The sequence below is a fragment of the Aplysia californica genome, unplaced genomic scaffold (assembly GCF_000002075.1).
Source record: "Aplysia californica isolate F4 #8 unplaced genomic scaffold, AplCal3.0 scaffold00101, whole genome shotgun sequence".
Classification (NCBI taxonomy): Eukaryota; Metazoa; Mollusca; class Gastropoda; order Aplysiida; family Aplysiidae; genus Aplysia; species Aplysia californica.
This window is the reverse complement of record NW_004797371.1, coordinates 593,625-606,507: the sequence shown is the minus strand read 5'-3', so window position 1 is coordinate 606,507 and position 12,883 is coordinate 593,625. Positions and strand designations below refer to the sequence as shown.

Sequence of the window (12,883 nt, the reverse complement as noted above, 5' to 3'; positions counted from 1 at the left end):
GGAGTAGGCAGGGGGTGGAGAAGGGGAAAATTACTTGGGTCTACAAATTTCTTCCACAAAAATATTTCCAAGAAATTCGAATTCTATTTTCTATAAAATATTCATTCGAAACACAATCTTTATGAATATAATCATCATCAATTCCTTCATTAAATCAGTACTTATTCATCTGACATTAACGTTCTCCAATAGATTAAAAATATCTGGAGAATACACTAATGGCGCTGCCAAATTCTACAACTGATTAAATGCCATTTAAAAATCAATCCAAGGTTTTTCAAAGATAAGATTACAACTTCAAGGGAAAAAATACATGCAAAGCTTAACAAGGTGCCAAAAGCAAGCATAGTAAGCATGAAAATTCAAAGCTCTTCAAAAGCACCAGAGAAGAAGCAAGTAACAGGACATTCAGTATTCAGTGTGACACGTTAACACATTAACCCCACAACTCTTCCTTCCTTTTCACTGTAAAAAAAAAAGTATAAATTCACAACACCCAATTATTTTGTCTTTTTAGTACCATGGTAACCTTCTTTGGAGCAGTCAAAGCAAAAAAAATGAAGGACAAAAAATGGGACAGAGAGATGTTGGGACAAAAAGGGACACCACATGAGACAGACTCTCTGATTCACAATAAAACCAGATGAACACAAACAATCAGAAGGACACAAGACTTGAATTTCATTCCATGTTTACATTGTGCACTGGTTTATTCTCAAGGCAGAATACATAAAGGCAGATAACATTGATTTTGTTTGCATCTCTCACAGTGTAAACTCTCAAAATAGTTACTATAGGCCTACTAATAGTAACAATGTTCATATTCTGTTTATTAACGTTATATAATGTTAGTATAAATGGAAAATCAATACACTGAGAATGGGAAAATGATGGCAAGGGAAAATTTGGGAAGTGAGAAAACAGATGACAAAATATAGAACTATGACCAAAGCAAATTGCGAATCAAGAGAAAAAAAAAATACAACAATTTCAGTTGCAAATACAGGAGTCTAAAATATTATATTGTAAAAAATATAACAGTTGAATATTTCATAAAACCGTCAAAGTCGACTTTTCAACTCACAATTCTTATTATGTTAGTTAGTAAGAAGGTTATTCATTGGGGAAATGTCTTTCACTCTCTGATAAGCACAATGCATCAATAATATTTAAAATATAACGACAATTTCAAACTTAAGCACTTCATCACAGGTCATTGCCGTGCAGCACCCTTTTTGACCCATGTACATATGGTGAACTGTCGTGATAATAATATGAATAGAACACCAAGGTGGTCCCTCACCTGCAACTTCGAGCTGCCCCCACCATTAATGCTTAATTGGTTTTCTAGGGAAACCCATATTATTCACTAACCACTTGATCACTGGCCACCAAACATTTCTTTCTCCATGGAACAACAGATTTGGTAGTAAAGTCTGGAGCTGTTGCACCATAATTTAATAAAATTACAAGTCATAGGTTTTTACACAGAATAAAGAACAAGTAACGAATCAAACGTCCACTTTGACATTTACAACACAATTACACAGCTTATTTCAAGCCAACTGGAATGCTGAGTTGATTGCTGTTCCTGTCAGTCTCCTGGGGGGCAGAGGGCGCAGAAAGCTGCATGGTGTGATAAAATTCTGCTAGTCTTTATTACAATATAATTACTGACATTGACTAGACCTACGCAAAGCTTGGTAAGTCAGGTAGCTTCAGCCACCAAACCATCCCCACACCACAACCACTTTTTATTAGGGCAGCAACATGTACAGAAGAACATTACTCTTCAAACAAAATAGACTAGCTCTGTAATACAAACATCAGAACACATGATCTCAGGCCTTGTACATGTAATTGTAAGAGTAGGAGTGACATTATAAAGTACAACCATTGAAAAAAAAAGCGAAAAGGAAGTGGTCAAAATTTGTGACAATATTTTCTGATAAAACAGTATCGACCCCATAGTTTAGTTGGGTTTTAAAAAGTTGTACTTTGAGCATTATCATTACTACGCAAGCCAATGCAAGCATGTACCGTCACCCTACAAATGGAAGGAAGAGGTGCATGAAATCTCCAACTTGATGTCATAAACCCCTTATTTGAATTTACTGTCATGAAGAAAGATCCTAATCAAAGCTCACATCAATGAATCAAATACTTTTAGATGTTCCCTTGCTCATGTGTGTATCTGCACCTGTGTGCATGGTGCAGTTGACAGTTGGGTGACTTGAAAGATCCTCACGCTTAAAAAAAACCCCCAAAAAAACTTATTCTTTGGAGAGAAGTAAAAGAACAAGCATTGAATGAGAGAAAAATGAAAATCCTTCACATTCACATTGCCTCTATACCCATTTTTCTTCATTTTCCAGTCACATTTTACATTCACAAGACCAACATAAAAGTAACAGATTAATCACAAAAGTAGAAGTCTTATTCATTTTGCCACTCCAATCCTGCTGACAAAACTACTACTTTATTCTTTTCCCCAAAAATAAAAAAAATTAATTATACAATGTGAATCTTAATATATGACAACTGAAAGTCCTGTGTTAGAACACATGGACCGAACACAGATTGATTCAAAAGGTAAGCACCCTCTTGGTTATAAACTTAGTCCAACACGTCTCTTAGTAAAAGATAGTCTGACATTTTTTGTGGAATAATAGCTTGCTCATTCAAACCATGCATTACTTCAGCAAAACGGTGTCCCATGTACTCACGTAAAGTCAACCGACTCAAATGAAGTAGAGAAGGAATGTCTGAAAGAAATCTGCGAATATGATTGACGGCATCAGGTTTACTGGCTAGGGCAAGAGAAATTCTGTCCTCCCGAAGCCAAGACCACTGCACTTTGCACCCAGCCTGCATAAGCAAGCAAATAATTTCAACGTTCCCCAACTCCATGGCAAGTCTGATGGGGGTCATGGGTCGAAAAGCATACTTAGCATTACTTGTGGTATTAAGGGGGCAGTTAGCCCGCAAAAGTTCAATGATAATGTCCACATTTTGCATATCCACAGCTATATGCAGCGGTGTTGACCACATGAAGGTTTCCGTGTGTGTGGTGGCTCCATATTCCAACAGAAGCTTGACCATTGGTAGCGAGTTGAGGATTATGGCCTGAGACAACAGTGAAATGCACTGTGGCTCACGCACATAGTTGATCATTCCTCCACCTTTGACTAGAATAGGGACAACTTTGATGTTGTTCTCCTCCACTGCCACCCACAGAGGAGTTTTGCCTGTTTGGTCCTTGCAGTTCGGATCTGCTCCACTAAGTAGGAATGACTCAATGATACGATCGTCACACCTTGAGACTGCAATGTGCAGCATAGATCGACCATTCATCTTGAGACGAGTATCAGCACCTGCCTCAAGCAATTTACTGACGATTTCTGAATTGACATGTTTAGAGATTAAGGCACGAAGCAGGGGACTGGTTTTATGATCACAGAGAGCATTAACATTAGCACCTGCATCGATGAGTTTAGAAACCAACAGCGAGTCACCTTTATCAACAGCGACATGAAGAGCAGTCACCTTAGAGGAAGAAGAAATGTTTGGGTTACACCCACTACCTAACAACAATTGAACACAACGTCTATAGTTGCCTTTGAAAGCTTGCTGGGAGTTAAAGATAGCTTTTAACAGGGCTGTCACTCCCTGGTTGTTTTGCCTATCTCTGAGAAACACATTACATTCTAACAGTAAACCCACAACATCAGCAGCCCCATGCTTAGCTGCTATATGCAATGCTGTCTCTCCCTCAGGTGTCACAGCCTCCACATCAGATCCTTCACTAAGCAAATACTGAATGAGTTTCAAGTCACCGTGCGAGGCAGCCATGTGGATGGCACACCAACCACGATGTTTCCTTTTGATAAATTCACAACTCGCTGTAAAAATTATATTCACATCAAGATTGTACCTGCCTACCATTCTCTCCATTGATTCAGCATCTCCTTCATCCACAGCAAGATAAAAATCCTCCAAAATCATTTTGAAAGTCCGGTTCTCCTGAGCACCATCATTTCTATAATCCAACAATTCTATTTCCCCGAAAATGACATTACTTTTAGAAGTTGTTTCTGCTAATACACCATGATGAGAAGCCTCAATACTCTCACTCTTACTGTCCTGGGTTTCAGGGGGATCACTTACAATTCCATCATCACTGCTCTTCCTCGATTGGGCAAGAGAACTTCTCTCAGCAGCATCTTCCTCTTCTAGAGGATTGCACGACAGCTCACTCTCATCCCTACTGCCATTTTGCCCCTCATCCTTCTGCTGACTCACGTTCAGGGACAAAGCCGAGACATGAGCAGACAGAGGCACGTGCTGCTCCCCATTCTGTGATGCAGGCTCCATTTTAAAACAGCGTCTCCCTCAGACTCTTAGCTCAATGTGGAGAACATGCTGAAACAATAAAGAGAGAAAAGTCATCACAATCCTGTTTCAGTAATCTTCACTGTAAAGCCCAGTGCTTAAGAATAACAAGCTACAGTGAAAGAAATTAGGCTAAACAATCCCCTCTCAAAATCCGCCGTGTAGTATTACTATGATCCTAATGATATGGAAATATATTATATGCACTGAGTTACTGTACATGATGTAGTAAATTAGATGAACAATAAATCAATCGTGTAAGAATCTTATCCATCTTCGACAAAGTATTTGAATTTCTCTCACAACGACAGTCTTGAGGTCAGTTGCAGTTCTATTCAGACATTGAAACTAAATGAGATTTTAAACCTTCTTTCAAGTGCATCTAGTTCGCAAAGTTCACTAGATGGGATTCACTTTTGAAGCTCCACTGCAAAAGAAAAAAACAACCAACCTTCTGTTTGTTCTGAATTTGAGAAAAAATTTGTCAAAGGTTTAAAAAAGTTTGCCAAAAAGAGAGAAAAAAGGATAATTCAAAAGGAGAAAAAGTCTTTGAAAGTAAAATTGCATCCCTGTTTTCAACTGACATGCCAATATTCTGAAAATAGCACCTAAATTATTACACATTTCATCAAATTTTTTTAGATCATGTAGCAACTTTACACGCAAAAATCCTTTCCTGGTGCTGCTACTGCAACATAATCAAATCATGATAACAAAAGGCATGAATGACGGAACATAACAATACTGTATCACCCAAAGGAAAATACTCCATGGTTCTGACACAGGCCCTCAACACACCGCTTCACTTTTTGCCCAATTCTGTTCCTTTTAGTTAGCATGGCTCAGCAGCCCATCGGAGCTCCCTGGCTCAGGGTCAGGGGGTAAATGAGCCCTAAGCAACTTTGCCAGTGTCGATTAAGAAGTTTGCATTTTTGTCTAAGTTTGAAACGATATAATTTCTTCCCCATCCCACACAGCAAACCGTTACACCAATGTTTTGAGATTAGTTTTGCTTTGGAATGTTTAATTTCTGTGCCTTAGTTTTTGCTCTAGACAGGTGTTTGTAGAGTACCCAATTTGTCCTGTTTCAGTTACATACTTATGAGAACAAATGATTGTATTTTATTTAAAAACGGCACGACAGACATCTCCAAAATTTGAGTTAAACTGACTATGAATATCCTGTCATTTACCATGAGCGAGAAATCTTAAATCTGCGCAAGTAGTAATAGTCAAGTTATAAGAGAAGAAAGATGCACATCTGCATTTTTTAACAAAAGTAAAAGACACTCAGCATTAGCTCTTGTTTTACTGTTACAAGAGAAAGTTACTCTGCGTTTGTTCATTAATCATGCTGTGTCCGTGGTAGCCTGCATACAACTAAGAAAGATATATTATGAGATTAAAAAACCCCCACAAAACTGTGTAAATACATGGGTAGAGATAAACGTCTTCTATGGAATAAAAATAATATAATGACAGCAAACACATTCATTTTTAGTTTTTGTGTCGAAAATATAATGCGCGGACACTTATGAATGTAATGTAAAGAAATCAGAACATTGTCAGTTATTGTAAATGGTCATAGAAACGCAAATAATGCTGGAAAACTGTGGTGCTGATTCGATGTTACTGGAAAGCAAGAAACTATAAATACCCAATTACGAGAAGTCATCTCTGTTATTCAGTCAACTTACAAAACCTAGACTTATCGTTTTAATTAAAAAATGTAAGGAATTACTGGAGTGTAACCGATACTGTTTTTGCATTACATTGTAGATGCATATATTCTGGCACTAAAATCGATTTGTACTTCTTCATAGAGATACTACAGGGTAATTTTTATAAGCTTTGGAGAAAATATGGAAATATTCACGATTATATTAAAATTAAGACATATATATATATAAAGTTGCATTAATTGGAAAAATTTATTCACAGCGAATTGTGTGCCAGATGGATAAAGATACAAAATTACAGCTAGCTATTATATGCGTAGATATAATCTTTTCTGAGTATCTGCATCAATGTTATGTCGTTCATGTTCCAAATATTTGACAGTTTTTGTTGTGCCGTTTATTTTATATTGATTTTTTTTCCATTCACACTTGTCCAAAAAATCTTACAATTCAGCACTGCCGACTTCAGCTTCTCTAACGCAGACAAGATACAATGTCCGTTCTTTTTTTAGTCTTAAGAGCAGAAATGCGTGCTTTGGGTAAATAAAATAATAATTACAATAAATACCAGGATACACCTAAAACTGTACGTTGAAAAGTACAAGAAATGAAGTCAACCCAGACAGAGCGGCGACAGGGAGCTGACCCCCGCGCTCCCTACGTGATAAGACACTCGGCGGGGAACCCCCAACAGCAACTAAAATTCCACTGCCAGTGCGCCATGAACAAGGCCTTGAATTATACCACTGTCTACTAGTAACAAAACTTTGAAAGCCATGGTGAGGTAAAAAAAAAAAAAATTACAACATAGCCAAACAAATCAAAAGTCCTATCACAAGTCCTGTCAAAAACAATGTAGGCCTAATAATGGGGTAGTGCCAATTGTTTGCTTGGAATTAGGCAAGAAAACTGAAGAACCTCCAAAACTGTATGGGGTCTTTTATTTTCTTTTTTAAAGAACGAATAACAACACTTTGTGACTCAATTTGAATGTTTCTTCCCGATATTTGTAGTCTTCAGAATTTTTAAAAAATTCTTGATAACTTCAAGTGAGAAAATTGATTTCCACTCCCAGGTAAATTAAAATCTTTTGGGTATTAAATACCTTTTGTGCTTCTCCTGTCATTTTCATCAAAAGTATACTATCTGAAACCCTAGTTCGTGGTATCAAACAAAACCTACAACCCATTAACTGGTGCAAAATCAGCTCTATGTCCCTTTTCACTTTTTACCTCATCCATTCAAGCTGACTTATGACGCATCTACTCCTACTCAAATAAACTTAAAAAACAACTATATATATATATATATATATGTGTGTGTGTGCCTAAAGAAAGGTACCAAAAGTTCGATTTTGACCATTTTGAGTTAAGGATTGTACCTTATAGGAAATTCAATGTTGAACACAGGGTATTTTGAATATTTTAGATATCTCAAGTACTTTTTGAGATATTGCACATTTTGCGAGGTAGGGTATAAAAATATAATTTTGAGAAAATGAGTTTTTAAGTTTAACACACGTGAAAACATATAATATACAAACTTAAAAAAAACTATTTTTAAATATTGATTCATGGAAAATTTATTTCCAATTTGGCATTCAGTCGACATCGAAAAAAGAATAAAATTCAATGCTAAAACATTGCAGGGAAGAGAAAACGGGCTTCAACAAAAGATTGTAACACCTTTTAAAAGCAGTTTTCCTTATTTGTTTAGACTCTTCCCTCAAAAAAATTCAAAATAAAACATGTAGAAGTCAAACCAATGAAAACCCTTTGAGCACATTGTAAAAAAATGTTGGATCTATCATTTTCTTAGGGAAACGCATTTTCGTCAAAAAAGTGATTTTTGTCATGATCAGTCTGTGGCTCGAAATGGTCTGGGGTGACTTTTGGTACCTTTCTCTGGGCGCACACACATATATGGGTCCGAGAGGGGGTTTCTGACACAAGAGGGCTAGACAACGACAACTAAACGCTATTGGCCGATATTTATTGTAACAGCCTTCTTGTTTGACCTCGCAAGGGGGATGCCAGCTGCGTCATCTGATCCTGATTAAAAAACTAGTGATGATTTTGCGCAGCGGGCGGTTTGTACTGGCAGTTTCCAAGCTTCTCTCTTTTTTGAGTTTTTCCTAGCGGTTCCCCCTAGTATGATTTTGCACCTCACAGTATTCATAAATTGCAAACCTTGCAGTCTCGAATAAGATCTACTCCATTTGCAGCTCAGCGTCTTATTGAGTCCAATCTCTTGTAAGTGCTTAATTTCTTGTGCTTGCAAAACTTTAAAAGAAATGATCCGGACCGAAACGGTCCATCATTTGCACTACGTCGTTGAACTTTGTTTGAACTTGCTTTCGTACGTAGGTCTACTCTTAGTCTTCTTCTTCCTCTCAGTTTACATAGTGTACAGCATCAGAATCAATCTGGGCTGAAAAAGGGTGCTGCACAATCACAGACAACCGAACCGAACATTTCTGCAAGTTGCAAAGAAAATAATCTGGAGTCGGCAGGCTGCTGTCGTGCGGTCGTGTTACCACCATGACTGACAAAGTGGGAATCCCTCAATGACATAGGCCTACTTTACTTTACTTTACCGATCCAGCGCCCATTTGGGTTCTTGCTCTTCGGTCTGTCGATATGGCAAAGAATTTGTAGGTTTTAATCAGTTGTGCTTTGTCACTGTATAGAGTATTTCCGATGTCTGGGGAGGCAGGTAGGTAGGTGCTACGCAGGTCACAAAGTGCTTAGCAGTTAAAGAGGTGGTGTGGTACTGTTTCATCCTGGCAGTCGCACAGCGGGCAGTCGGGTGGGGTATCCTTGCGGATCCTATTTAGGTAGGAATTTAGTGGTATGTGTTGTGTTCACAGGCGAAAGATCGTGACTTGTTCTCTTCTACTTAGGGAATTTATTGTATCTTTAGAGTTGGGGGCTGTCATGTGTGCAAATACAGTTCTTCCAGTATTGCCCATTGCCCATCCATTCAGCCACTGTTCCCTGTGTTCCCTGGTGTTGCATTTGATGATGTTCTTGGCTGTCTGTTGTGATACTGGGTTGTGTGGTTGTGTTTGTGATGCTCCCTTCTTTGCAAGGGTGTCTGCTCTGTCGTTTCCTGGGATGTTGCTGTGGCCAGGTATCCACTGTAGTGTCAGGTCGACGGCATAGGTCTGTATGAAGGTGTTGATTGTTTGAGCCACGGATAGGCAGGCTGGGCTTTCGAAATTCAAGTTTTCCAAAGCTTGGAGTACTGCCCTCAATGACATCAAACAAGATGACTGTAACAATAAAATTATCAACCAATGGCGTTTAGTTGTCGTTCTCTAGCTATTCACTTGTGTTTCTGACAGTGAAATCTAATGGGGACTCATCTTGAGCTCAGGATTTTATGATGGTCCTGCTACAGATAATTTAAAATAAATGTTATAATAATATCATGCTGTTTAGACTTTCAAATATCTTGTGACACCCATTGCATTACTAGATCTAGATATTAGATGAAGACTTCTAGATCTAGTATCTAGACTAGACCTAATCTAGATCTAGACCAAACCATTCTAAAAACAAGAGTCAGTGACTCACAATACCTAAATTAAAAAGGAAGTGCCTATTTGCAACGCTGCGTTGCGATTAGCGCCAGTGCTAAATAAAACGGCGTGTGTTAGCCTAGGCTATATGAAGCTTAATCTACCTTTTGTTGTTGGAAGTTCTGATGGCCGAATTGACAGCGTGTCTGCGTTTGAAGCCCAATCATTATTTTATGAGCGTGGGTTCGATCCCAGTCCTGTTTTTTTTTCTTCTTCTTGTCCTCTTCTCGATGTCCTCTTCTCTACTGACCAACAAATTTTTCCTATAATTATAACTTGTTGCTTGGTAGTTTTTTTATGTCGTGGTGAAACATGCACATTCTGGTTTCGTCCCCAAGAGGAGCTCGGTACAAAGTAGGCCTTAGTATAGCCTATACTTTTTCTTTTACCAATTTAGGCCTGGTTAAAGTTCAATAGTAGTTTTCCTTGGTCTGTGAGTCTAATTATTATTATTTTAAAAACATTTTAGCTCAGGAGAAAAAAAACAAAACCTTCCGGGACCGGGATTCTATGCCGCGCTTGGAACCACTGAACATATAGACTAAGTAAAGGCCTAGCGAACGTAGACAGCTTGCATATATATATATACGTTCTCTAGGCCTAACTCAAAGATAATATTTTTAGGAAGATCAAGAATCTATTGTATGACGACACTGCAGACAGGAAATACTGCTTATACCGAGTTGCACAGTCTTGTTATTGTTATCCAAGCAACTTTCGACTTACTTGCTCAAACTCAAATGATTATAAATGAGAGATGAATGAACAAGACTAAGTCTAGTCTACTTTTGAGCAAACAATGTCAGAAACAATTGTTAGATCTAATCTAAATCTTATCTAGATTCTAGATCTACCCATATTGAACGGAATAAGACAACGTCATAAAAAAGGAGTCAAATCCTAGGAGGTTTATCAAGAAACTGATATAAAAAGCTTCCACAATTCAGGCAAACTACAAAATTATCATGTAGAAACGATGGCTACTAGATGTAGATTCTAGTACTGGTGTTTCAAATAGCATGGGAGCAATTCAGAATGCGACGTTGCAAATAGCGCCTGCCAATTAAAAATGCCTAGGAGGACTCTATGGATAGTAGTAGAGCTATTTTTTAGACTTTTATGCACCCACACACAGAATATGCAGATTTGAAGGCTAAACAGCCATAACTTTTGCTGCAGAACACACATATATATGGCCACTAAAACCCTTGCAAATCAATTGTTTTCAAGTCAATCCTAATTGCCAAAACATCAAATGCCCCCCTGCCCCCTGACTGAAACCCCCTAGTTTCTTTTTAGGTCATGGGGGCATGCCCCCCTGAAACCCCCTATGTTGTTAAAAACAAGTCAAATATTACTACGCCACTGGTCCTATAGTAGAACTGTTTTCAAACATCAATATAGATCTATATAAACTCAATAACTATAGATTTGCGGCAAAAATGAAGGCCAATTTTATAGGCCGGCACTATTTCTCCGAACGTTCGGGAAAATAAAGCTGGGCACTATTTCTCCAAACGTTCGGGAAAATAGAGCTGGGCACTATTTCTCCGAACGTTGGGGAAAATAAAGCTAGGCACCATTTCTCCGAACATTCGGGAAAATAAAGCTGGGCACTATTTCTCCCAACACTCTGAAATCACATCCTTTCCTGCAAATTTAAGATATTATATAGAGTATAGGCCTACCAAAGATTGTTTGTATACAATGTGGTTCAATCCGTCCAAAAATAATGTCCGCAGTAAATATTTATATAAAGAAATGCTACAGTTCCAAACAGTTTTTCACTACAGATATGATGTTGCCTACTTAATGTGTTGTGTTCACTCGTGTGCTGTCTAGATCTAGATCTACGGAGGGTTATTGATAACGACACATAGAACTAGCTTCTGCGTTTGTCGCGGCCGCGACCAATCAATCGTGGCTCGATTTTTTGGCATTTTTTGGTCGGGAAATAAAAGTCAAATTTAAAAAAAAAGGAAAAAAGAAAGAAACCGAACCTCTTTACTTTTGAAAGAAAGTTCACTTAGCTTCACTTAGTCTCTTTCTCACTTGTTGTCACCACGTTGATTTATTGAATACGTTACAGTTACTTTTGTTTTTCCCTCTTTGACTCTTTTTGTGGTGATTTATTTTGTTAGTGTGTAATTTTTTTTCTTGTTATTGTTCTGATGTGTTGTTTTTCTATCAATTTTTTTTGTTGGGGAAAGTGTGGGGGGGGGGGGTGTTGCATAGCGTAACGTCATTTAATTTGATGTTTCTACCTTCATTAGATTCTAAATATATATACATGTATATATATATATGGAGAGAGAGAGAGAGAGAGAGAGAGAGAGAGAGAGAGAGAGAGAGAGAGAGACTTAAATGTGTTATGTTAGAGCGTAGGTTCCACTAAAACCGATTACATGGACTGACACTGGCAGGCCCCTTAATGTGTGTGATTCCATAATTTAATGTTATATCCCGTACTTTAAAAAAAATTTACGCACATTTATGGTTAGAACAGCCAATCTTCTTCGGACACCCTTATTTGTTAATTTTTGTGGCTGTTTATGGGCTGTTCTAATTTTGATTTCATTTGGTTGTGAAACCTTTCTTTTTCACGTTTTTACACTCATCTAAAAATCTCTAGACTAGCTCTTCAAAATTGAAATAGATATATAGACCCAAAAATTTGATCCTGTGTGTGTGTGTGTGTGTGTGTGTGTGTGTGTGTGTGTGTGTGTGTGTGTGTGTGTGTGTGTGTGTGTGTGTGTGTATGTGTATGCATGTGAGTGTGTGAGTGTGTCTGTGTGTGGTAGTAAGTGTGTGTAAGTGGAGAGTGAGGAGTGTGTGAGTGTGTATTTTTCGGGCTTTATTTCAGCTTTTATTCAGTAACATGACAGTTCAGAGTATACAAACATAAAAACACAGGAATCCATTCACTCCAGGGCTCATGAGTCTTTCCTCTCTTTCAGTTTCACTCACCCATTCAATTCCTGTGTTCCCTCCCGCGGCTCATCCCCGTCCGCATGACTTTCACACCCCACCCCCTCCCTCCACGCACACACAAAGAAAATCTCACTCATACCCTTGCACCCTGCGAACCATGGACAATAACATAGGCACTGCCTTAGCCACATTCCTTTCGTTCGTGAGCTGTGACCAGGCCGGGGGGGGGGGGGGGGGGGGGGGTCGTTGTCTTGTAGTTGCTGTCACCTGTGGATACACTCGTACATTCTTCCTTTCA

The 12,883-nt window shown here is 38.3% G+C and overlaps 1 protein-coding gene across 2 annotated transcripts in view; it reads right to left on the bottom strand.

The window, feature by feature from the left end:
- Nucleotides 1–679: 679 nt before the first annotated feature.
- LOC101850157 (ankyrin-2) overlaps nucleotides 680–12,883 on the bottom strand; it is a 14,704-nt gene continuing 2,500 nt past the window's right edge. For both annotated transcript variants that reach the window (XM_005095330.3, XM_005095331.3), the window contains exon 2: nucleotides 680–4,422. In XM_005095330.3, coding sequence (XP_005095387.1) covers nucleotides 2,617–4,374 — 1,758 coding nt within the window. In that variant the 5' untranslated portion in view covers nucleotides 4,375–4,422 and the 3' untranslated portion in view covers nucleotides 680–2,616. The remainder of the gene's footprint in view (nucleotides 4,423–12,883) is intronic.